This window comes from Plasmopara halstedii (assembly GCF_900000015.1).
Source record: "Plasmopara halstedii genome assembly, contig: Scaffold_614, whole genome shotgun sequence".
Classification (NCBI taxonomy): Eukaryota; Oomycota; class Peronosporomycetes; order Peronosporales; family Peronosporaceae; genus Plasmopara; species Plasmopara halstedii.
This window is the reverse complement of record NW_020187532.1, coordinates 2,205,352-2,232,448: the sequence shown is the minus strand read 5'-3', so window position 1 is coordinate 2,232,448 and position 27,097 is coordinate 2,205,352. Positions and strand designations below refer to the sequence as shown.

The 27,097-nt window shown below is 47.1% G+C and overlaps 4 protein-coding genes across 4 annotated transcripts in view; 2 read left to right on the top strand and 2 right to left on the bottom strand.

Moving 5' to 3' along the window:
* Positions 1-8,982: 8,982 nt before the first annotated feature.
* PHALS_12439 (uncharacterized protein) lies at positions 8,983-9,847 on the bottom strand (the record flags this gene model as incomplete). Its single annotated transcript, XM_024727987.1, has 3 exons — positions 8,983-9,339; positions 9,413-9,644; positions 9,723-9,847. 3 exons carry the CDS (start codon positions 9,845-9,847, stop codon positions 8,983-8,985), a joined length of 714 nt encoding a protein of 237 aa, XP_024578509.1.
* Positions 9,848-11,614: 1,767 nt separating this feature from the next.
* On the top strand, positions 11,615-13,289 carry PHALS_12438 (uncharacterized protein; the record flags this gene model as incomplete). The annotated part of the gene is made up of 2 exons (XM_024727986.1): positions 11,615-11,661; positions 11,729-13,289. 2 exons carry the CDS (start codon positions 11,615-11,617, stop codon positions 13,287-13,289), a joined length of 1,608 nt encoding a protein of 535 aa, XP_024578508.1.
* On the bottom strand, positions 13,288-14,053 carry PHALS_14596 (uncharacterized protein). The gene has a single exon (XM_036407512.1). It carries the CDS (start codon positions 13,774-13,776, stop codon positions 13,531-13,533), a length of 246 nt encoding a protein of 81 aa, XP_036263206.1. The 5' UTR covers positions 13,777-14,053; the 3' UTR covers positions 13,288-13,530.
* Positions 14,054-25,821: 11,768 nt separating this feature from the next.
* Positions 25,822-27,097, top strand: part of PHALS_12437 (Collagens (type IV and type XIII), and related proteins) — a gene marked incomplete at both ends in the record, with an annotated part of 1,389 nt that continues 113 nt past the window's right edge. The window contains one exon of the mRNA XM_024727984.1: positions 25,822-27,097. This exon is cut by the window's right edge and continues 113 nt beyond it. Coding sequence (XP_024578506.1) covers positions 25,822-27,097 — 1,276 coding nt within the window.

Sequence of the window (27,097 nt, the reverse complement as noted above, 5' to 3'; positions counted from 1 at the left end):
TCCACCGCGGGAATAGCCTCGAGGGTGACGTCGCCGTCTTTCTCTCCCGTCATACCGTTGAAAAGGGTATTGAGCTGTGCGCCATCGCCTACGGTAAAAACACCCTGGGTCAGGGTCGACGTCATGCGTCTTGCAGATATCAGACGGCTTCACCGTTTATAGAGGTTTTACGTCTGATTGAGACCAGCGAGAACACGTACTCGGCGTCGTCCAGTGTACTTACCCCCCTGCTCCATCAGAGCCTGGATGTTATCAATAACACTCGACGAAGAGCTGCTATTTTCGTAGTCTTCATCCAGTGGATTACGTGCCACTCTACTTGCATCACAAGGGCCTAGCCCTTTATGCCTCGGCCCTTGGCCCGACTATACTACCCTTGGCATGCAGTGTCTGCTCCAATACTTGAGCAGCGCTTTATGGGTTATGTAACATACCACGTTCGGCTCTCGAGCCACGCTCGAGACTCCTGCCCAAAGCACCTTTGGTGCTTGACAACTTGGATACTATGATATCCAGTACATTGACCGTTCCGCTACAGTTCCCGCGCCAGTAGCGCATTTGCTTCCTAGCGGAAATGGGTTCATGACTCACCAAAGCTTCACCAGGAGACGTGCGCGTGGCGGCCAAGGTCTCTTCGACATTCAATCAATTCATGGCTCATGGTGTTTCAACCAAGCCATGCCAAGGACAAGGTCATACCTTGCATTTAAGTCTAAGACTAAGCTGCGTTCCACGCTAATTAAAGTCAAGAAACTTGACACTGAAGTCCACAGGGACGCTTGGCATAGTGACACAAGTCCCCGTCGCTAAGCGAACAGTGACGATGTCACTCAACTGCACCTTCAGCACCTTAGCATACAGCATGCTTCCTTCGATTGTGGTGTGTCGAGCATATTTGCCCGACGCTCGAAAAGGATTTTTTTCATGGCCTTTTGAAGCCCTTCACTGTCGCTTTTACGACCAGCAAGTCCGGCTTGCACACATGTTCCATGATCAAGAGCACGCAGTTCTTCGGGGCTAGTCCCTGCTTTTCTCTCCTTTTCAAGGCCCGACCAGTAAGGCCCGCGCTTACTGGGTTTTCTCGTTTCCCCGCGTCAAACCAGACTGATTAAAAGCGGGACGTCGGTTCGACATACCTTTACGCGCCTTGCACAGTGGACAGCCAGTCCGAAGGTGACTGGTGTATTCACAGCTAAAAAAGCGTCTGGTGTTTGCACGCTGCTCGGCAGCTTGGAGCTTTCCCTCCTCTTTCTCAGCATAGCTGATATCCATTGACTCAAGCCCGCTCGACGAGCTCTGAGGGTGTGCATCCCAACCAGATCGTGCCGACTCAAAGTTGAATTCACCATTCAATGCCAATGCGGAGGCCCTCGATAAAGACGGTCACTGCGGCCGTATCGGAAAGAGAATCTGCTGTCATCCCGGCAATGAGAGTACTCAACGCTTGGACAAAGTCCACCAACTCCTTGTTGCCCTATTGGGCGGCAAGTGCCTGATTAGGCGGCAAGAACACTCGCAAAAGCTGACGCTTCAGCTCCTTCCAGAAGGGGAACGTAGCTTTAACCGAAGCACCGCACGCTCGTGCCCATTCTCGTGCTTGGAGCTTGGGGATAGCTAGGGCAATGCGCTGTTGTTCGTTCCGGAGCATGGCGATTGCCATAGCCATCTTGGCCTCTCTTACCCAGAGCAGGAGATTATCTTCATCCTTACCCTCAAAGGTCTTAACGCTCATCACGAGCGACCTGGGTCGGAAGGAGTCATCGGTCGTAAACTGTAGCGTCAGGACATAGTTGGCGCCGACAGCTTTTGTTGTAGGTGCTCTAGCAGAGCATTTTCATAACTTGGAAGCGCCTCTAGATGCAGGCTTGGCGCTTCGGGAACTTGCGAAACAAAGTGTTCCACGCCCTCAGAGCCAAGCAGGGACACCAGCTTATTAAGCCCGTCTTGCAAACTCTGGGGCAAAAAGGAGTATTGATCCATCATCACAGAGAATCAGTCGTATCGACTCAGGCGTAGATTGACTACGAGTGCTACTTAGTGTTGCGGGGCTACCGTAGCTTTTGCTAAGAGGAAACTAAGCTAAGTTCACCGAACTTACCTTCAAATACGAGTGTAGCGGATCACAGTTTGCTACCTTCAAGAGAGCTTAAAACCTTAACAAGGCAAAGAAGCTCTTCCGTTCAATATTGAAACTGTATTTAAATTTGACATTTTTGCGGCAGAGCCGGCTATATCTAAAACCTTAGGTTTTACTTATCAAATATAAAAACCTGACTAATATGCATCATTACTGGCAGTCCTACTACGTAGTGGCTTCTTGTTGCATATGTCCACATCATTGTTTGATTACACCAACTTGTGTAATCCACACCTTTGTACGGTCACACTATCCTGTGTGACCCATCCTATGATACAAGGGTACGTGTAACCCCGTTACACCACCACATTAAGCTTACTTAGATAATATGTAGAGCGAAGCTTTATTCAGCAAAAATGACCATCTTGCCAATCTCTGTGACAGAAGTGGTACCGACTTTGCTCTGTGCATCGACACTCGATCTGTATTGACAACAAACACCTTCGAGCCAATGCAGGTGATCCATTAACTTGACGAGAGCACCCTCTACCACAAGGAGCTTCTTGTTGCGAACAGGTTGTCCTTTCCAACAGCTTTCTGCTGGCAAAACCCGAGCACGATGACGCGCCATGACCATTGGCATCTGCTTGGGTCCAAACGCAGCCTATTGAGAAGGTTGAAGCGTTGAGGATGACGTTGAATAGCCGATCGGTATTTGTTACAGCCCGAATCGGCACGCATGAGGCTTTCTTCACAGACCCAACGGCCGCATCTTCTGCAGCAACCCAATATCGTTTAAGGAGAATGGTAAGAATTCGTGCCATGTCGGCATATTTCGCACTGAAATGGTATAAGCAGTTGGCCAAGCTACCTCCTTAGTCATTTTCATGCAGGGGCACTAGCCAATCTACAATCATTCATCTTTACGAGGTCTGCCCGCAGGCTCTGCTTCCCAAGTAAGCAGCCTAGACAGGGGGAAATTTTGACATCAGAGAGATACTTGTCAATATTTACAAATAGCTGATTTAAGAGCCTATGCATGAGCACTACGCGCAAACGCTCATATGGTTTCCCACTACCTTCCGAGATCTTCGCGACTTTGGGCAAATATTTCGTCAATCTGCACGCACGCACAGCCATATTAGACCCGAATAGCTGTGTCACCCGACGATTGTACAAAGCTGGTGCATTATTTAGCCCTGTGGCATGACTAGCCAGCCACAGAGCATACTAACCGTTGAATTATAGGGTTGTTGTCTTTCAGCAGCACTTGATAAAAAGGTCAGATCACTAATCAAGGTAGCCGACATGCCTGTCAGTAGCACATCCTTTCTAGAAATCGGCGTTTACTTCAGAATTGTGGGTGAAAATCCGCATGTAAGCATATACAATTCACCACTTGAAATAGCTTTTCCGACACATAAAGCCGACCTCACGTGTGAATATTTCGGCCTCTCCCACAAAGCTCGCTTCGTGTTTGGCACAGAATAAAGCGCCAATGAAATCACATTGTTCTCTTGTTTAGGGTCATTACCATGTGACGCAATATTTGAATACGAAACTAAGAGCATTATGTAACGCACCCATCAAAATGATAGTAGCACAAATGATGGAATTTTCGTCACCATGTCGGCATATTGCCTTCACAAAGGAAAAAGGACCCTTCAGATCGTAGAGGATAATCGTGTCACTCCTCGCATCAAAAGGTTTTCAAATAACATAATCATTAACGATCAAAAACGAGTTCAGCACTTTCTCCAGTACCAAGTACGCCGTCTCGATGACCTCACTGTCGTGCAATTTCTTGCACATTGCTTTGCCAAAGCCCTAAAACTTCACGTGAGAAATTAGCATTACCTTCAAGACATTTACCAATGTCTCCTTTGCAAGGCGCTCGAATGTCGTATTTGCATTTCGTTTCTTCATTGCATCTGCTAACTGCTGTTTTGATAGTGGCACGTTGAATGTGGTTGCACGACGCTCCTCAATCTACCAAGACTTTCCTTCATTAAAGCTCGGGGCATCGATATTACCAAATAATACTCCCTGAGCTGCGAGTCCCGCCTTTGTTGAGAAAATTCTCCTTTTAGTGCCGCGTTCCATTGGCCGCGACTCCATTAGGTCCAATAGAGCCTAGTTCGTCGCCGTTTGACACTGCAACGATCTCGTCGGACGCCCCTCGCACCTCCCATTCTAGAGCAAAGGGAGACACGCAAGACACAAATTTTTTGTGCTACCGCAGATTAAACATCTACAGGTACCGCGGAGCTGTCTAGCGACTGATATATCTCTTTTCCTCCGCAACATGGCAAAATAACATCGCCACTGGCGCGCTCATGAAGCTTTTATTTAAGCACCCTGTCTTGTTCTCGCGGCACTGACGTGTTGCTCCACATTGAACAAGACGCCCACCACTTTTTCAAAGATGTAGAAATACATAGAAGGTCTTGATGCAAACCGCAACTTTTCGGACACTCTCCATCAATGTGGGTACCGTTACCACCTCCGGGAGAGGGTCAGACGACATTGCGGTGATTAGAACTATAATTTTTAGCCATACTCCACCGGTTATTACCTTTCTTTACGGGTGGACAAGAATTTTAACCGCAACCTGTACGTCTGGTTGAGTGGTACAAACTTTCACGACATTAGGCGCGATAGCCCCGCGTGGAGAACACCTATTGACCGAGGTATTGCTTGATATTCTTAAGAGCGGTGCGCTGTCGTTCCAGAAGAAGCAAGTCAAACTTCCCTACAGGGTAGGTATAATCTCGTTCCGGCCATCAGCAGCCTGGACGCATAACATCATCCGTTTCACAATGGGATCCATCTGTTCCTCCATCAGCGTCTAAACTAAGTCGCTCCTAAGCGATCATCACCAGCGTATTCTAAAAGCTGATGAGCGCCTCCACGCAAGCGATAACTACTATCAATCTTTTGACCGTCGGTTCTCGATTGATGTAAGCTTCAAAAGCTGGTAAATTTGTCGTGAGGACAGATGCTAACAAAAGTCGCATAGTATACATTCTTCGACGACTCAGTCCTGGGATTGACTACAAGGGTTACCGATTTCAGCAATGTAACTGTACATGAAGCTTTGACTGTCAGAATCCGCGTAACAAATGCAAAGAGGTATAGTTTGTGCACTCTTATCAGATACGGAGCCAAGAGCCTTTTAGGTACTTAAGGCTGTAAGTTTATTTTGCTATTTAAGGAAAGCATAATTTTCATACTACTTCTATTTTAACCAACAATTAATGTACACGTTTAACTATCCAAAGACTCCGCGGCAAGTTTAGATTACAGAAACCTTTTCGTGCTTTGTGTGGGACAAAGCACCTAAGCTCCCTTTTGTACGGTTTATCGATGCATGATGCAGTTCTAAACTCTTGAAATAAAGACAATTTCTGGACACATTTCTCATCAGGAAGGAACATGTATAATGAATTTTTCGACACCACGTCACAGTATTTTGTCAACAAAGGATGAATTGGATTTATGTGAGAATCGAGAAGAGTTATCCGGTCCTTCGTATTCATTGCCCCACGAGCCTTTTTAATTTCGGAGTCATCCCTGGCACAGCTCTGTTTTGGTACTAGTACAAATGACGCATATTTGGTTATAGAAGCCAGGACAATCTGATGATGAACTTCCAAACCCAGGAGTAAACCTCTTAATAAATCTCTTGTAGCTACGTCGAAATATTATCTCAACAAAGGCCAAAATAAAGCGTAGATTTCTTGAGGATACACATCTCACTCCTTGTAATTAGAGCTTTGTGACTGGCTCAATAATTAACCCATTCCAACGGGTGACAAGTCTAACTTATTGTACGATCCTAGCCATATCGATTTGTTGATTTCACCGCCATTCAACGCATTTTAAACTTACCTCTTGAATTTTTTTATAGCTCGATTTGAGTTTCTGATTGGTGTAATGATGATAGCTTTCACTTTCTCGAACTACCCTGTTTCCTTAGTCAAAGAGTAAAATATTGCAGCCTCATTCCTATAAAGCTGAACGGTTTCGCATAGTTGCTGCCTCGACGGTAGTGCTGGCTGAAAAGTATCGTACATCATTACAACGATTTGATCCGTGCATTTTTGACCCGTCCACTCACGGCTTGACTATCGGACAAGGTGATATCCTAGCAAATATCCAATCTGGATACCGCGATATAATATTCCCACTTCCATCATCACTAAGACCGCGATTCACTGTTAAATCTGCCTCATACGCTTTGCTCATGGCACTACTCAACATTGTTGCATATCATTTCGGACAACCCCATGCTTTTTACTGAAACTATCGCAGCTTCGTACCGGTGCAAAGGTTCTTCTATTTCCTAGCAGACGTGAAATGCAGACGTGAAATTCATGACTCCACCAAGCAGAAAAATGGTTTGGCAAAAAAATTACGACTTTCAGTAGGTCCATGGTTCGTACGTCAAGCCATGCAATACCCGAGAATACGGTGGGACCTCAAACTCACGTCAAAGAGCAGACAACAATATATGTAGTTCTTGTAGTCAAAATTCACGCGAAGGTTCAAAAGAAGCTTCGGCACTTTTTCGGTGTCGCCGTCGCAAGATGCGTGGATATCGTATTCGTGTATAGTAAGTTCAACACTGTCGGCATTTTCTCACAGTCACACGTCGTACGGAATCGCGTGACGGTCCTGAGCTTATGTAGAGCTTATCGCGGCTTCGCGGAGAATGCCAACAACTGTTACCTTTGTCGCTCTTTCTATAGTTGGGACCATTTTATCTTGACGCCCACAAGGTGTAAAATAACTCAAAAAATCTTTTTCTGTATATCCGGACTTGTTAGGTCCTGGCGAGGGGCTCGTCGCGTGAGAACCGACCATACAAGTGACATAATATAAAACACCAGGCTACCGGGACTTGAATCACTAGATAAATAAAAACCAGCCTTGATCATTGTAATTTAACAAGTTCAAAACGATCATTGAATCATTAATTCCAAGACCATCTAAACCAGATGACACAGAGAGGACGGGAATGGGGAATAAATACGCACTGATTGCTCGTATCGGGTGCAGCGCTCGGCTTGTTTGTAGATAGGAGTGCTGATATAGGGTTCATTGTATAAAGAAGCGTTGCGTATTAAGCGTTCATTGTATAAAGAAAAATTATTTTGAGATTGCTATCACAATCGAAATACTGAGCATTGCAAGATCATTTTTATCCTTTTTTCTCGCTACCGTCACAGATGCCAATTTTGATCAGCATCCTTGCAGGAGAGTACTGTGACAAACTTATAGAAGTGACACCTTCAAAGTCAGACCAGAACGTGACACGATCTGTTTCAACACTCAACAGAATAACACACCGTAGACTCGTCAGCCCAGTGCCACCTTTGGTGATCTTGTGAGAAAGACCAGACCATCGGAAATTGCTCAAGGTTAGCTGTCTGCGGCGTAATGCCAAAAGGTATCTGGGCTTGCTATATTCTAGTAAATCACTAAAAAAGTAATGCGGTTTCATTGTAGTCAGTCTTATGAAGCTTAGTTTGCGAATTAAACAATGGTTTGTAACGGCTAAGGGATGAGGCCTATCGAGTTGCTGACACGACAAAATAAAGCTCGTCTTGTAGGCCGTCTTCCTTGTCAGTGTCCCTGGCGTTAATCGTAGAGCTTATTACTTGATAGGGACACCGTTGGATGGCAATTATTGATCCAGTTGACCGCAGCTAATATATTTTTCACCGCTCAAATTATACGATATCGCTTTTGAGAACACTAGGCATAGAATACGCAATCTCACCCTTTTTCTGAGACCGTAGACTTTCGTACGCTCCTACGACTTCGCATGGTCATTAAAAGCTGAGAATAGCTTTGTTCTCGCTCTCGCGATCCCATGCACTCCCGCGATTGACAGCAGCATGCTTGTGTTTGTAAGTCACTTGACCTTTCTCTTTTCGAGAGCAGTTTGGTGGTTGCTCGACTATTTTTGATGTGATGCGTTTATTCACAGCCACACATAACAGCCATTCAAGTTGGTTTGCTACATTTTGTGATTGAAAATAAATAACCTGTACAGAGGGTTAACGCATTATGTATCCATATAATAATATGGATAATTAGCATCTACAAATGCTTATATCATTTAGAAAAAATGACCAGATCAAAAATCTGATCTATGACATGGTTCAGATCTCCATCCTGTCCATTTGATATTAACCCCTGTAGGTAGCGTCACGAATGGTAGCATTACTGGTGGTAGGGAAGGTAGCGTCACTGTTGGTATTGTTAGTGGGGCAACGAGGCTAGCGAAAGCGTAATGGGGGTAGCGTAATTGGTGGCAGCATTGTCGGAGATACCGTAATCACAGACCCCGTCAAAACTTCATTAGTGGCTGTCTCGATCAGACTTCACCTGGTCCTTTTTCGGGCGTGTCCGAGTCACACGGGTTCTCCGAAGGAGCATAAGTAGTGTCTTTTTGCGAAGCGTAAAATAATACTATTGTTGGGTTTTGTGTCATCTGATCCGGGATTCATTTAGGCTCCACATAAGCTTCGGTTGCTTCGGTATCAGGCAACTCGTATGTCTACTAGCCATCGGTCTGCTGGTTCTCAATGATACCCCTTACATTAGGCCTCGAAGGGTACATGGGGGGTCTTCGACTTGTTCTTTGGACATAGACATGCTGACCGTCCACCATTGACAATTTAAAAGAATATATAGAAGATAAAATAGGTCCGTGCCAATCGTATATCCGTCAACAGGCTAACCTTTTCCCGGTTAATTTTTATAGTGAGTGTCAGTGATATATCCGCCACCTATTTCGCACTCTCGGTAGTGGATCCTGTCGGTTCTTAGCTAAATCCGGTCCTGTCGCTGTATTATTCTCTGTGTGCTTTCATAAGAAGTATGGACATCGGTAGTCATATTCGGAGCTCTGTCAGTAGTTCATTCGCTACTTGAGTATCCGCTTGAGTATCCGCTTGAGTGCCCACCATCGCCTGTAGAGCGTCATCCGTTAGCGCAGCAGGGGACACTCCAACCATGTCATCATTTGACTTTTTTGTTTCGGTTGCAGTGTTCATGAGGGTGGACTTTTGATCGTTTTGATACTTTACATCCTCCATTGTGATATAAATTTGCTGTGCCATCGACTCCGTGGCGACGTCACAGTTGCTATCGAGTGGTCTATTCACGCTCGTATTATTGTAAAACCCAGGTAGTTTCGTTTCTTGAACATTCTGGACATTGGCTTTCACTCTTTTAGTTGGAATATTATCCTGAGCTTTTATTATAAAAGGTTCCCACGGCTTCAGTTGCGTTTGAAGCAGTGGACGGTATATAAAAAGGTACAGCCCCACATGCTGTCATAAATGAGAACGCAGTGGCATTAAGTTCGTATTCGCTAAAACCATTCACACCGAGACTGCCAAAACAGCTCGTCCTATCCACACCCATATGCACATCCTTTAAAAGTGATGGTGGAGCAACGTACATGACACCGTTGTACGACAGTAGATACGGTTGACAGTCGGCAGTGGCAACATCACCAGCTTTAGGGCAGGTATTGTCTACTGACTCCACTCTGCTACCAGAGCAGAGCAAACTTGAAGACGCTAACACTGAGTAGATGACATCGTTCTGCATGGAAATACGGACGTACCGTGAGACTTGTCTGGCGGGAAGAATGCTTACTAACGCTGCAGTCGTGGCACGTGATTTAATTGCAATATCGTCGAGGTTGATGCAGTCGCCAACGAAGTGATTCGAGAATGAAGTCATCAGCATACCAAATTCTCGCTTTATAAGGATCTGTATGATGCGCGATGGCATATGTGAAACGCTTCAAGCAATTGTTTGAGTAATAATCTAGGCTGTCCGCAAACCTGCACTTAACAGTTTTTTTAGTACGAAACGGCTCAACGACTTGTGCATTTCTTGGCAATTAGGTTAATGCTTGCTCTCTTGATTAGTGTATGATCTTTGTGAAGACATTTGTTTTGAATAACATCCCATTTCGATCTTGAAATAACGTGAGACATACGAGACAGCAAACGGCCGTGAAAAAGTAGTTTCATGCTTTCGTAACGTGTGAAACTATGTAAAGAATACCAACCATAACTGTTCTGACGTGAATTCTGTAGGCAATCCCATGCTTTAAGCAGATTGCTTGCGCGCAAATAACGTTATTGAAATGCCGTTAGACCTGACGAGGCTTTCCTTGGACCTGTGGGCTTAAAAATCAAGCAATTCACAAAGTAAAGCAGCTGTTCTTTGAAAATATTAACATTTGACATTGCTAAAATCAAAATGCGATATCAGGATGGGATGAGTCTGAAAAGATTTTGAGCAGCAAGGTTCACAAATAATGTTTGAATTACGAAGGTGCGAGAAGATTGCATTCTCCTTCCTACATGATCGTCAGCATTTTTCGTAGATGTCACTGCCATTCGCCTTTTTGATTAAATTGATGGTCAGGTTGGATCACCATAGTGTAGATGTAAATAAAGATAAGGTTGCCCCTCCTTACGTTTTCGACACAAAACGCGACCATTACCATCAAAATTGTTACTTCCTAGCTCAGGACGACAGTAACTACAGGGCAAAGGGTCCTTTGAAAATTCTTATGCACTTACTTGATATCGATAACATTGTTTACACGTATCAGTAAATGAACCATCTCGCTGACGAAGTTGTCAAAAAAGATAATTTTGCTTGGAGAGTTTTGTGCTTTTGTGCGCGATGAGCAGTCACTAATCAGTACGCTCAACTTATGCGGTCACACATGAGCTGAGACTCGCAAGTTCAAATCACGATTTCTTTAAGAGACTGTGTGACTGATAAAGTGCCACTGTTGTGAGATTTTTATGAGAAAAAAGCTTTGAACCCTGGCCTAATAAGATAAGCCGTTGCATTGATGCGGGGCGGATTGTGATTGTTGCTCTATAAGCTTCTTGGAACGATTACAAAAAAACAACGCTGAAACATAGATCAAGCAACCTTACACAATATTTGATCGTCTTTCTGTCTTTCAGACACCTGCCTTCCGCTTAAAACGTCTTTCGGATTGGGTTATGCATCTACGGAACTAACTCATGGCACTGTGACCGAATTCGAGTGATGGCTTGCGATTGAATTGATATCAGTGGTGATAAGGGATTACGGTTTGCTCGTTCAAATCCCACTGAACTACTTCGTCTTTCAATTTTACAGATTTTGCACATCAAATAAATCAATTAAGATTTAGCTGCAGTTTAAATCATTTTTGTTGACGAATAGACTTTGAAATTATGATCAGTCGACAGATTATCAAGAGTTTGTTAATTATAATCACAGGTCTTATGATACCCGATACCGCTACCAGCAACGTTACCAATCGTTTGAAGTTGCGTGATTAGTGGCTGCGTAGCGCACGCCTGCGGAAGCTGGGGAGCAACGTAACAAGTGGCGGTGGAGTTAGTGTCACTGGAGGCAACGTAGCCGGTGGAAGCGTCACCGGTGGAAGCGTCACTGGTGGAAGCGTCACTGGTGGCTGCGTCACTGGTGGCAGCGTTAATGGAGAAGTGTCACTGGTGGCTGCGTCACTGGTGGCAAAGTAACAGGTGGCAGCGTCGCTGGCAGCTGCGTCACTGGTGGCTGCGTTAATCGAGGAAGTGTCACTGGTGGCAGCGTCACTGGTGGCAGCGTTAATGGAGGAAGTGTCACTGGTGGCAAAGTAACAGGAGGCAGCGTCACTGGTGGAAGCGTCACTGGTGGCAAAGTAACAGGTGGCAGCGTCACTGGTGGCAGCGTTAATGGAGGAAGTGTCACTGGTGGCTGCGTCACTGGTGGCACAGTAACAGGAGGCAGCGTCACTGGTGGCAAAGTAACAGGAGGCAGCGTCACTGGTGGCAAAGTAACAGGAGGCAGCGTCACTGGTGGAAGCGTCTCAGGTGGCAAAGTTACTGGTGGCAGCGTCGCTGGTGGCAGTGTCACGGGTGGTGATGTCACTGGTGGCAAAGTGACTGGTGGAAGCGTCACTGATGGCAGCATCACTGGTGGAAGCGTCAATGGTGGAAGTGTCACTGGTGGCAAAGTTACTGGAGGCAGCGTCGCTGGTGGAAGTGTCACGGGTGGTGATGTCACTGGTGGAAGTGTTACGGGCGGTGATGTCACTGGTGGCAGCGTCGTTGGTTATAAAGTGACAGGTGGAAGCGTCACCGGCGGCAGCGTTAATGGAGGAATTGTCACTGGTGGCAAATTGACAGGTGGAAGCGTCTCTGGTGAAAGCGTCACTGGTGGCAGCGACACTGGTGGAAGCGTCTCAGGTGGCAAAGTTACTGGTGGTAGCGTCACTGGTGGCAGTGTCACTGGTGGTGATGTCACTGGTGGCAAAGTGACTGGTGGAAGCGTCACTGATGGTAGCATTACTGGTGGAAGTGTCACTGGTGGAAGTGTGTCAGGTGGCAAAGTCAAAAGCGGCAGCGTCGCTGGTGGCAGTGTTACGGGCGGTGATGTCACTGGTGGCAGCGTCGTTGGTGATAAAGTGACAGGTGGTAGCGTCACTGGCGGCAGCGTTAATGGAGGAAGTGTCACTGGTGGCTGCGTCACTGGTGGCAAAGTAATAGGTGGCAGCGTCACTGATGGCAAATTGACTGGTGGAAGCGTCTCTGGTGAAAGCGTCACTGGTGGCAGCGTCACTGGTGGAAGCGTCTCAGGTGGCAAAGTTACTGGTGGTAGCGTCACTGGTAGAAGTGTCGCTGGTGGAAGCGTCTCAGGTGGCATCGTCATTGGTGGTGATGTCACTGGTGGCAAAGTGACAGATGGCAGTGTCAATGGTGGAAGTGTTACTGGTGGAAGTGTCACTGTTGGAAGCGTCACTGTTGGAAGCGTCTCAGTTGGCAAAGTGACAGGTGGCAGCGTCACTGGTGGCAGTGTCACTATTGGCAGCGTTGCTGGTGGCAATGTCACTGTTGGCAGCGTTGCTGGTGGCAATGTCACAGGTGGCAAAATCACAGGTGGAAGTATCACTGTCGGCAGCGTCATGGGTGGTAACGTCAGCGATGGTAGCGTCATTGGTGACAATATAGGAGGCAACGAGACCTGTGGGAGTGTGATCGATGGCAGGGTTTTCGGTGGAAGCGAAATCACAGGATTTGTCGGAACTTCATCAGTGGCTGGCTCGGTCGTCACTCTCCACGGTCCTTCCTCGGGCATGTCCGTGTTGCAGGGTTTCTCTGTACCAGCATAAGTAGTGTGCTGTTTTAAGCCGTGAGATATTTGATTCTTGACCAGATCTGTGATTGATCTAAGGTCCTGGTAAGGTTCAGCTGCTTTAAAATCAAGAAATCCGGATGTCCGATAGAAGTTGGTCTTCTGGTTCTTACTGAACCCTATCTCAAAAGGTCTCAAAGCGTTCTTCTTATGTCCACGAGTTGTATCTTTTGTAGAGGCGTGCTTTCTATATGCGACATCGCCGGTAGTGTAAGCGCTCAATTGGTGCTCACCAATATCTTCAGTTGTGCTTGGAAAAGCACATCCTTAAACGTTGTTGTAAAAGCGAATGCACTCAGCATCGGCTGGAGCAACGCACATAGCTCCATTGTACGACGGTAGGTGCGGGTGGCAGCCGGTAGTGGCAAAATCACCAGCTTTAGGACAGGCGTTGCCTTTTGGCTCTGCTCCGCTGCCGGCGCATGGCAAGCCGGAAGACTTTGAGAGCGAGTAGATGGCATCATTCTGAACGGAAACTTGGACGAAACCTAAGACGTATCTAGCGGCAAGAATACCGACTAATGCTGCAACCGTGGTAGGTGTTTTGACACTCATGGACCAATTCGCAAATACGGCGACGGTGATGTATTCACAACTAAAGATTGGAGAATGAGGTTTATGGCGGAGTCACAGTTTACCTAAGACTCGCTTCAGTTTAAAGCGCTATGGGTACAACATAGCTGAAACGCTACTAGCAGTTTGCAAAGGAATATAATACTTTAGGCTGTCTGCAGACCTGAACGCTCATCAGTCACTGTTTTCTGACAGGTTTTTTCTTGACAGGTACATAATGCTGCGTACTACTTTATTTTGAATAACGTTCCACACCAATTCTCTAATGACGAGGGTTATAGGAGAGCATAGTTTTGCAAAAGGAGATACATGCCAACATTATCTTGTCAAACATCTAGAAGACGATTAATCATTACATTTATGATGTGCATACTTTATGCGGTTAATTGTTCTGATAAAATTGGTGAGCGATGAACAACCGACTGAAAAGCTTTGAATGTTTCCTGACCTGATGACATTCTTCACGAACTTGTAAGCTCGAAGTGATTCTTTTGGCCTTGCATCTATCAACTTTCTAGAAGTAGAATCCTCAATTAAAGTATTCGCCATTTTTAAAAGATCTTGTTCATTGATACCAATTTCATTAGTTAACGAAATTAAATGAATGAAGAGCTGTAAAGAGAATGCGTATTAATTGGGATGCCGCCACTGGACGATGGAGAAGGTCAGGTTTGGTGGTCAGTTCGTGGATGAAAGCTGATGAAATATCTGCTTTTCCTCACGAAACCGACAAGGACGCGCCAATTGCTACTGAAAGTGCACTGACAACAATTACATCGCGAAGTTTTTTTTGGAATTTGTCATACTTCATCATTGTTTTTATTATAACGGCTGCACGGGTCAAGTACAGTAAACATCTCCCTGATTTCGAAGCCACAAAAGTATGAGCACCTTTTGAAAGAGTTCAATGATCCACGAGCAGTACGCGACCAACAGGCGTCGGCTTATTTGTCATCGATTTCTAAAGTTCTTCATAGACTTGCAAGTTCAAACTCGCGATATTTTCAGTGGTTGCGCTACTAAAATTACGGCCATCATTAGATGCCCGTGTCAGTACAGCTCTACACTTCTGCTCAATAAAATCGCAACATTGATGAATGGCAGATTGCTACTTCACAAGCCTCATCAAGTTCTGATGAATGAAGCTGAAAGTTGAAGCGAGAAACTTAAAACAAGCGTTAATTTACCTAAAAGGGATAATACAGCCATCAACACGATGTTGAATACATCTTTTGAGACCATACGACCATAACTTGAGCTCAAAAGCGTACTTCAGATTGTTGAAACGTCTGAGAGGATTTGTACAGCTGTTTTTAAATCACATGCGCAGAAATCGCTAAGTTTTCCACGATGATCTACCCATAAGCCTTTAAATTCCTAAAGATTCACGTTAAAGCAAATTTAATTTTAAGGCGTTTTATAAGCTGCCTTTGAATCTGAGCTCTCCATGATTGCAATCGCATATATAAGAACACAAATGGCGATATGGTTTTGAGGTACAGCAGTGTGTGTAAACCATATTAGATTAGATATTGTCATCGTAGGCAATAGATGAGGTAACAGGAAAAATGGTTGGGAAGGAAGCATCACTGGTTCCAGTAAGATCGTGAGCAACGTGAATGATAAAAGCGCAGTTTGGGGCAGGTATCGTGATTACCAGCTTTGTTAGAAATTCATCAATGGCTGGCGTGTCCGTCTCTCCCCATGGTCCTTCAACGGGCGTGTCCGTGTCACTGGGTGAGTGCAGCGGGGTTTCCGTAGCTCTTTGCTTGGAGAAAGCTTAGATAAGCTAAGCTCACCGACCTTACGCTCTTTACAAGATCCAGTACGAGTGCATTTGATCACGATTCACTGCACTTAAAACCTTGACCAAGGTGAAGAGACTCTCCCGTCCAAAATTAAATTTTGAATTAATTGTTTTGGTTGCGGCAGAGCCGCCGATATCTACAAGCTTCGGTTTTTCTAATTAATATAGTTATCCCCAATTAACATAGTAAAAACAAGTTAATATAGTACAGCTAATTAATATGCATTACAACTGGCAATCCTGCCACGTAGTGGTTCTTGTTACGGTGTAGCCATGATTACATCAACTTGTGTAATCCACACTTACGTACGGTCACACCATCTTGTGTGACCCGTACTTTCATTCAAGGGTACGTTTAACCCCGTTACACTCCTTCAAAAGTGTAAATTCCCGCAAATCACATTGAATTGTCGCCTCATACGAGGCTCGCGTATCTGAAACACCGTTACGTTCTTAGGAACATCTTGAACATTTTTCGCTCAATGAGCCCTTCTATGACACAAAAAACACTCAGCTTAGCTGGTTCCGAGGACATCCGCGGGCAAGCCCATCTCCTTCTGCACGGGTGCATCTCCGGACAGTACGTCAGCGGGTAGCACACCCCAACTGAGCGGCACACACCGCGCCCGCCCCCGGCGACGGATTTCCTCGACAATGACTCGGAGAAAGTCGACTACGAGTCGGATACTCATTTCCCAGCATAGGAAGACAAGGAGGACTAGGTGCACCAACGGCGCGACGTGAGCCCTGCTCGAATTTTGCAGACACTTTGTCCGTTCCCGACCTCTCGATTTCCAGACGAGCTGGTAATGCTACCAATTGCCTCGACAAGGCACTCGAGCAGCAATTGGAGGCTGCCCACAGGGCGGCTCTAATGCGCTCGTATCCACGATCGGTCTTAGATCCTCGTGCGGAGTACGGCTTACGCTTGGCGAATCCTGCTACTGAAGCAAAAGATGCTATCGCTTGATCTTTAGGAGTCTAAGTAGTCGGGCCCTCGGCCACTACACAAGTTGAGCTTGATCAGCGTAAAGCTCTCCAAGCTCACTTCTCGGATCTCCAAGAAATCCCAATGGATCGGTACCGCGCTCGTCTTGAGCTCAAAGAGGAGGCGTTCCTGTACCCGCAATGCGAACTATTCCTGTAGTGCTTGCTCCGGGCGAAACCGCTGCAGATAATGAGGAGCTCTTTGAGCGATGGGTGCATATGCTCCGGAAACTTTCCTCGCTGTCTGACTTATAGCGGAGCTACAAAGAAGTGGACGTGCGCGTTAAGCGCCTTCTTCGATTTGAGTTTGCCAAATCAAGGTGCTACGCCGACTTCCTGCGTCACATGGAATTATCCATCACGCCCTCGCAAGCTCTGTGACTTCTTACACTAGTGAGGCTACGACCACAGCAGCCCAGAGATCTAGCTTGAGCTCCGCCGATGGCCCTCCGGCTTCCCGGGCTACTGCTGAGAAGCGCGGGGTGCACGACGACACGAAGCGTCATGATCCTTCTGATCAAAGGCGCCTACGATATCCGGGCATTCTTGCCGAAGTGGCACCTCAAACACCCACGAGTTCTCGGAGTTTGGGTATACCCGCCACTTCACAAGATGTTAAGTTGGACCCTGTCGACGACGTCGACTCACAAAGTGTTCAACGTGAAAGTGAACGCCACCCTTTCCATCGAGAAGAGTTGGCGAGGGGCGATGACGACTTGTTGGATCGCTGCCCGGTGACTCGCAGATTTCTTCGAGCGTTGGAGGACAAAGTCCGTCGTCATCAAACTCTGCCGAGCTTCTTTCCACGGTAGCCTATCGCCGTCGAGATTTGGAGAATTTTTGTGCCCCGACTGCCTCACGTTGAGAATTATCGTGCTCCGTTGAAGCGGCTTCTAGCCGCCGAGCAGACGATTACGTCGCTTCGTGCGACGGTGAAGCACCTTGCGCTGTTGGAAACGGAAATTGTTGCGCCCCGTGCTCTAAGTCAGTTGCTGCTTGAGCTTCTGAGAGACCGAGCGCCTTTGGGCGCCGTCCCGGATTTAATGCTTCCGCGTTCACTTGCGCCGGATCCCGATACGGCTTACGGCTTAAGCACGCTCACATAAAACACCGGGTGGGTGCGCATCCTTCTCGGAAGGTTGACCATATACACAAGGCCTCGCTTGGCCATGAAGTTATAAGGGCCAATGAACCGTGGACAGAGCTTTATCGTAAAGAGAACATATACTGCATATTTAGGAAGGTTATAAGCATTCCATATAATCAGCTCTCCGACATCGAAGTTTCCATAATTCATCTGCCTATTCCATATCCATATTCTTTATGCATGTCTTGGCTTTCAGCAATCGTATTGAGAACGTGTCGTAAGACACACAGTCTGGTAGAAAGAAAGTCATCGACTTCTTTACGGACAGAGAGACTGATGTCAGGTAGCCGTTTGGCTATTCCTACCTCCACCTAGCTCTGATCAATGAGATGGCGGCGTCAGCGGGACGCAAGGATTAACAATCTCGTTCACGTAGAACGGCATGTAGCCGGTAGATGAATGCACTGCATCGTTCAGAGCAGACTCTACGAGTGGCATCATGGCTCTGTAGCGATTTGACATCTTGGCGCAGACGCTGCGATAAAGCGTCTTCAACGACGCGATTCACGCGCTCAGTTTAACCATCGGTCTGCGGATGGTCCGCTGTTGACATAGTCAACTAGTTGCCCAGCACCTTCACGATTTAGACCAAAACTTCCCAATGAAGCACGGGTCTCTTTCAGATACAATTGACTATGGAAGTCCATACTCTCAAAAGACACGATCGACAACAGCGTCTCTGTATCTTCTACATCGACGAGAGTGCCCGGCACTGCCGTTTGATGAGCCATCTTGCTCAAACGGTCCACAAAGACTACCACATTCGGAGTCCTTCCGCAGGCCAAACACAAAGTCCATACTCATGGACTGACACCTGGAGGGTACCGGTAAACTGGCCAGCGGCGCCGCCGCATTCAAAGAGGGTTTCATCTTCTGAGACGTCTCAGATGGGAGCGCATATGTGCTCGCCCATTTATACAGCTTGGACCACTCATAGTGGCAAATCACAGAGCTGTACGTCATCTCACGACCGAGATGAACACTGAATGGAGTGAAGTGGGCCTCATAGAGGATAGGGTATTTCAAATCCTCATCATGAGGAACCACAATTCGTGGCGTATCCCAACAAATCGGTGCTATAATACAGCAACCCGTTATTCAGCGAATCTCGATGTAGCCTTGCGCGCAACCTCGCCGACAATTTCTTGTCCTAGTTTCCAAACTACTTGCTCCCGAGAGCCTGTAGCAGCGCTACACTCATAACGTCACCCGCATATATGGCGCGGATCAAATCCGTCACTGACGACGTCACCTTCGTGACATGAGCAAGCTCATAATACGGTCTCCGTGAAAACGCATCAGCCAAAACATTCTGCTTTCTTGGCGTATACTTCACCTCGACGATATATTTTTCGAAGAATGGGAGCCACCTGGCCATCCTCTGCTAGATGTGAGGAAACTGAATCACAGTGCGTGATGACGTATGATCTATGTAGATAACTACAGGCTTTGAGCCAAGCAGGCGCTCTCTGAACTTGACAAATGCATACTTCATCGCTAGTAATTTCCTGCCGTGGCCCACTCTGCAGCTGTAAGTTGGCGACTTTCGAAAGCTATCACCCGATCTCGCCCTCGGCGTCTGCTTGCAGCAGTGCTCAGCCGATGGCAAAGTCGGAAGCGTCACATACGACACCTATAGGACAATCGGGGTCTGGCAACGCCTATATTGGCGCACGAACGAGTCTGTCCTTGACCCTGTCAAAAGACCCCCGATGCCCGGTGTCCCAACCCCATTCTGTATCCTTTTTAAGGAAATTCGACAATGGCCGTGCCATTTCTGCATATTTTGCGCTATACTTGTGCAAGTAGTCGGCGAACCAAGCCACTTGCGTAAGTCCTTTTGGTTCTTTGGAACCGACCAGTTCACAATGACCTCGACCTTAGCGGGATTTGCTCGAAGGCCACGCTTCCCAATGAAGCAGCCTTAAATGGGGATTTCTTCCGCGCTGAAGATGGACTGATCGGCATTTATATACAGCTTAATTGTGCGCTTGCACTCCAGCATCGATCTAAAATGAACGATATGGTTTTCATCATCTATCCCCCGGTGAGAACTTCCAGTGGGACTCCCTGGGAGCGGCTGGTGATGCCCCATGGGCTGTCAGATGCACCAGCAGCATTTTACCGTCTGGTGCCGCAACTGTTAAGGCACCACTGGTCGTATGCACAAACATCCTTTGACGACATCCTCGTCCATAGTCGTGCGGAACACGGCTGTCAACGGAACATCACTCGCTCTCATGGGCAAACGGTAATACAGATCGACCAAGTCGAGTGCGCTTTACTTTGTACGCCCAACCATCTTGCTCCAGATAATATTCTTTCTAAGATTCGGCGTCTGTTCCGAAATGGCGGCAGCGTTATGCTTATTTTTAGCGCGAATGATACGCTACTTGCCGTTTAGCTTCCGGATACAGAACGTGATGTCAGATGGGGAGACTTACTCTCACGCACCATTCCTGCCTCGTGGATAAGGCGTCAATGACATCACACTGCTCCTTGGGCAGTACTCATTGCCGTGATTTTTCACGGAACCAGGTCAATCCCATGACGCACACCTCGGTCCGGAGGTAGATCCGACGGCGGGTTTTTAGATACGATGTCTTAAAATTTCTTTACAAAAGGAAAGGACGGATCCGAGGGATCCTTCAGGTTCGACGATCAGGACCCTCTTAGTGTCCTCCTCGACATTTCATTCAGACGATACGACAAGTCAATCTCCTTGTTCGGTCGTATAATGACCACCTCAGCTAAATTGCCTGCCATCAAGGCACCGCCACACTCTTCGTTGGACATCTCGTCCAGCTCAGGAAGAGCATCCACCACGGGAATAGCCTCGAGGATGACGTCGCCGTCTTCCTATTGCGTCATACCGTTGACAAGGATAAATAGCTGTGCGCTATCGTCTACGGTAGGCACACCCTGGGTCACGGTCGACGACCTGCGTCTTGCAGATATCACACGGCTTCGCTGCCCCCTCTCTATGGAGGTTTTCCGTATCATCGAGATCAGTAGGAACACGCACTCGGAATTGCACAGTGTCCCCACTCCCTGCTCCATCGGAACCTTGATGTTATTGACAACATTTGACGAAGAGCTGCTGTTTCCGCAGGCTTCGTTCAACGGATAACGTGCCACTCCACGCGCATCAGAAGAGCCTTGCCCTCGATGCCTTGAACATTCGCCGACTATGCCACTCTTGGTATGCAGCAGTCCTTTGCTACTTAAGCGATGCTCGTGGGATACGTGCTACTCCACGTTCAGTCCGCGAGCATGCTCGGGACTCTTGTCCGATACACATCAGGTGTTTGACAACTCGGATACTCCGATATCCTACACATTGACCACCCCGCTTTAATGCCTGCGCCAATAGCGCTTTTGCTTCCTAGTAGAGGTGGGTTCATGACTCATTAAGCTTCACCAGAGGACGTGCCCGTAGCGCCCAAGGTCTTCGCCCTCCAATCAATTTATGGCTCATGGTGTTCCGACCATGCCATGCCATGGATAAGGTCATACCTTGCATCTAAGTCTAAGACTAATCTGCGTTCCACGCTATCAAAGTCAATAAAATTGACACCGAAGTCCACATGGACCCTCGGCACAGTGGCACAAGTCCCCGTCGTTTAGCGAACAGTGACGGGTCACTCAACTGCGCTTCCAGTGCCTTAACATACGGCTGACCTCCTTCGATCAAGGAGCGTAGAGCATAATTGCCCGACACCGGAATCGATCAGGATCTTCCATGACTTTTTGAAGCCTTTCATGGTCGATTTTACGACCACCAAGCCCGGCTTGCATACACGTTCTGTGTTCAAGAGCCGGAGCTCTTCGGGGCTGGGCCCTACTGCCCATTACCTCTTTGAGGCTCAAAAGAACACAGTTGTTCCCCAGTAGGGCGCCCCGTGCCTACTGAATTTTCTCATTTCCCCATGACAAACCAGCTTGTTTGGAAGCGAAACGTCGGTTTGAATGACCTTAAATTGCCTTCCGCAGAGGACAATCAGCCCTAAGGTGGCAGTTGTCTTCACAGACAAACCAACGTCACGCTGCTCGGCAGCTCGAAGATCTATCTCCTCTTTCTCAGCATAGCTGAGATTCATTCGCTCAGATCCACTCGACGAGCTCTGAAAGTGTACATTTCAACCAAGTCGTGCCGACATAAAGTTGTCATTTATTGCCACATTCATTGATACTTCAAAAGAAGACGAATGCGCGAAAGACTTGCATTACGGCCACGCCAAAGCGGAGGCCCTCCATAAGGATGGTCACCGCGATCGCCTCAGCGGGAGGATCGACTGCTATCCCGGCAATGAGAATTCTCAACTCTTGGACAAAGTCTACCAACTCCTTCTTACCGTGTCTGGCGGCAAGGAAATGCGACCGCACGTGATATTTCTGGTCAGGCTGTGGGAATACTCGCAAAAGCTGACAAATCTACTTCTACCAGGAGAGGAACGCAGTTTAACCCGAAGCACCGCGCGTTAGTGCCCATTATCGCGCTCGGCCTCCGATCTTCGAGATAGCTATCGCTACGCGCTGTTGCTCGTCTGGAGCATGGCGGATGCCATGGCCATCTTCATCCCTCTTACCCAGAGCAGGAGGTTCTCTTCACCCTTATCCTCGAAGGTCTTCACGCTCACCATGAACAGCCCGGGTTAATAGGAGTCATCCGTCGTCGACGCGTCGACGGTGGCGTCCGGGTACAGTCAGTATAAACCGTCGGGCTGATCACCGTCTCATCGCCCCGGATATACATGATGCCCAGTCGTGGAGTTTCCATCAAGTAGCGTAGTACATGAGCCGTAGCCTTCATGTGCTTTTTGTGTGAAGCTTCGAGACATTTAGACTCTTCACACACAAAGACGCAAGTGTCTGGACCCGTACCTTTGCAATATAGAGTGGAACACCGATCAGTTCAATATACTAATAACGCGATATCCACGCGTTGGGTTACCTTGAAATTGGACAGCTTCTCGCCAATCACATTGGGCTCCCGGTATGATTGGGCAGAATGCTGACCGAAAATACTCGTGAGAAGCTCGATAAACTGAGATTGGCAAATATACAGCTTGCCACGCTCTCGGTTGTAGTAAACCTTGATGCCGAGTGTAATTGGCGCGTCACCCCAATCTTCAAGCATGAATTGTTTGGACAAGCTCAACTTGATTCGCCGCAGCATTGTCCACACACCCTATCAAAAGATCATCAACGTATAGGTTGAGGTACATCGTTTTCACGCCTCGCTCGTGAACAAACATACACAGATTAGATACACAAACAAAAAATTCCGTCGACTCAAGCACCTCAACAATTTTTTTGTGCCCCACTGCTGCTTGCTTGCGACCGTAAATTCTCCTGCGGAGCGCACACCATACAGTCTGGCAGCTTCACCCCTTCAGGTGAGTTACACGTCTTCCTTCAGCAAGCCATTCTCTAAGGCTGTCTTGACAACCACTTGACGAATCGCAGAGCCAGAAAGTACCTTACCGAGTTGAGACTGGCAACTGGCCGTAGGTCTTCCGGTATTAGATACTATACGTTTGTCAAAAACCTTCGGCCATCAGGCGTACATTGTATTTTGCCATCCGCGTCGCGTTTTACGTCTAATACCCATTCGCATTTAAAACTTAAGCACCGTTAGGGCGACATACCGCATCTCATTCGTGATCCGTATAATGGGATCGAAGTTCGCGATGCATCTCCTCCTTCCATGCTGACGCTTGTGGTGATGCCATTGCTTCATGATAGGTATGGGGAATTCCTATGACAGCGAGAGCAATCTCGTAACCACCAGTCAATCGCAGGCGTCTGGAGTTTGTCTCTACGGTCTAATCTTGGTTTCCCACATTACTCATAACAGTAACTGCGATCTTAACCGTAATCTTTGTAACGTCACCCACACGCATACAAAGGTATCGTCTCAACACTTTCCAATCCCATGTCGGAAGCCCTTGGGAGCGCGCATTTGGTGCTTACACCACTAGCGGTAACGCATCCAGGAAACAACGCTATACTATATACAACTAGCGACCTCACAACGTGAGAAACAAGGCCTTTTGTAAGGCGTAGCAGTGAGAGTCAGCAGATCAAGTAAAGTTAGAAATACAGATCTCTTAATCGAGGCAACTTAAGAAATTTAAATCAATGATAAGACAGCGCAAATATTTTACGCTTTGAAACAAAACAATACCTTTTTTTCCGTTGAAAGACCCGTCAGGCCAGCCATTGATAAATTTCTATGGCTGGCCTGACCAAAGAGGCAGTTCTCGCTTATAAACACCAAATCTCTGCGATACCTACCCTGACTGCGCTTTCATCATTCACGTTGCTTACAATTTTACTGGGACCAGTGACGCTTCCTTCACAACCATATTCATGTGACCTCATATATTTCCTTCAATGACGCTATCTGGTCTAATATGGTTTACATGGGCATTCTCAGACCGAATACTGTGGCTTTTATAGACAAAATTTCAAATACCAGATCCTGTATTGTTACAAAATATCCGAAGGTGTGCATTACCTCCCTTTGATAACATAGCACTACTTATATGCGATTGCAATTATGGAGAGCTTAATTTTCGAGAAAGTCCAGCGAATGCCCTTAAAGTAAAATTGCTTCAAAGTCGATGTTTAGAAATTTATAAGGATTACGGGTCGATCATCGTTAAGAACCTAGCAATTTCTGCGCATGTGACTTGACATCAAGAACAGCTGTACAAATCCTTTGAAACATTTCAACAATCCGAAGTACGCCTTTGCGCCCAAGTTATGGTCGTAAGGTCTCGGGAGGTGCATTCAACATCGTGTTGATGGCTGTATCGACCCGTTAAGGCAATTAAACGCCGGATTACGGTTGTCTCAAGGTCCTCATTTTATGTTTCAGCCTTGTTCGTTATGTTCTAATGAGACTTGTATAGGAGCAGTCTGCCTTTCATCGATGTTGTGAATTTATTAAGCCGTAACTAAGACCTCAATCATCCTGGGCACCTGATGATGGTGGTAACTTTAGTGGCGCAACCTGTAAGTGAGTTTAAATTTGGAGGTCTGTGAACAGCCTTAGCTAATGTATGACAATCATGTCGACGCTTGTCGGTCGCGGAAGGACCTTTCGCGCTGTAGTTACTGTGGTTCTGATCCAAAAGTCACTGCACTTTCGGTAGCAATGACCGCGATCTTGACGGTTACGTAAGGAAGAGCAATTTTTTTCCGCTTTTACCCACGCTCTGACGACCCCACCTGACCACCATTGCTATCGTCTAATGGTGAATGTCAGTGCCAGTTTTTAGAAAAATATACCGAGGCCATACATGCTTAGCTAGCTTAATTTTTGTGTGCATTCTCTCTGAAGCTCTTTTCATTCCAAGCAGTGTCAAACCAGGTTTCTTTAAAATGGCAAATGATATGATAGAGCATTTACTTCCTAATCATTGATGTATACACAGACCAAAGTATCACTCGCATTCCAGTCTTGTAAAATACATTTTTTTTGAGCTTAAAGAACGTCATCAGGTCTTACAGCAATTACAGTATTTCAGCCGTTTTGTTTTAGCTTAAGAAACTGACGTAGAACAGTGAATGTATGAAGTATGCACGTCATAACTGTAATTTTTATTCGTCTTCTCACTGTTGGACAAGATCATAAAGGCGTATGCATCCTTTTGCAAAAGAACACCGTCCTATGATCCTCGTCATAAGAGGTTGGTGGGGATTGTCACATAGAGTGAAAACTTATACGTAGTAGCATAATGCGCTGATCAAGATAGTACATTTAATTTCCAAGAGTCAAGTCGCCTGGTAAGGCGTCTGCAGACAGCCTAAATTAACCTATTTCTCAACAAATTGCTAGTAACGTTTTAGCTATGTTGTACCCATCGCGTTTCAAACGACCCGTTCTGTAGAAGGTCATTGGTAAGCAGAATTTTGCTATAGTCTTCATTTTCCAATTGTTTCGTTGGCGACCACATCACCGTCGCCATATTTGCAAATTGACCCATGGCTAAACTACCTGCTATAGTTGCAGCATTAGTCTGCCTTTTTTCCGCTAGACACGTTTCAAGCATCGTCCATGTATCCGTGCAGCACGATGCCATCTACCCGCTGTCAGAGTCTTCAGGCTTGCCATGCGCCGGCAGCGGAGCGGAGCCGGTAGGCAATGCCTGTCCTAGAGCTGGCGATGTTGCTACTGCCGACTGCCAACCACATCTACCGTCGTACAACGGTGTTTTGTGTGTTGCTCCAGTTGATGCTCAGTGCGTTCTCATTTACGACAACATTTGGGGCTGTGCCTTTCCAAGCTTAAATGAAGACCTTGGTGGGCAGGCATTTGATGGATACGCCACTAGAAATATCGATTCTAGAACAGAAGAAGCTTCAAAACATACAACTCGCGAACATACGAAATACACATCGTTGCCTTTTGTAAAGGGTATCAAAGGGGACCAGAAGACCGATTACTATAAGACATTTGGATCTCCTAACGTTGAAGCAGCTGAACCTTACACGGAGCCTGAATCAGTCACATATGTTATAACACAAAAACCAAAAGCAGAAATATCCTACGCTTTGCAGCAACATACTTCCAATACTGCAACAGGAAAACCCTGCGACACGGACACACCCGAGCAAGGACCAGAAGAAGTCACGAGCGAGCCAGCCACTGATGAAGTTCCAACGGAGCCTGTGACCACGCTACCACCAATCACGTTGCCTCCTACATTGCCACCAGTGACGCAGCCACCTGTTACTCAGCCACCTATTACACAGCCACCTGTGACGCTTCCACCAGTGACGTTGACACCTGAGACGTTGCCACCGGTGATACTTCCACCCGTGACTCAGCCACCAGTGTCGTTGCCCCCTGTGACGCTTCCACCTGTGACGCTGCCTCCGGTGACGCAGCCACCTGTTACTCAGCCTCCTGTGACGCTTCCACCAGTGACTCAGCCACCAGTGTCGTTGCCCCCTGTGACGATTCCACCTGTAACGCTTCCTCCGGTGACGCAGCCACCAGTGACGCAGCCACCTGTGACACAGCCACCAGTGTCGTTGCCCCCTGAGACGTTGCCCCCTGTGACAATTCCACCTGTAACGCTGCCTCCGGTGACGCAACCACCGGTGACGCAGCCACCTGTCACTCAGCCACCTGTAACGCTTCCACCCGTGACTCAGCCACCAGTGTCGTTGCCCCCTGAGACGTTGCCCCCTGTGACGACTCCACCTGTAACGCAGCCGCCAGTGACGTTGCCACCAGTGACGTTGCCACCGGAGA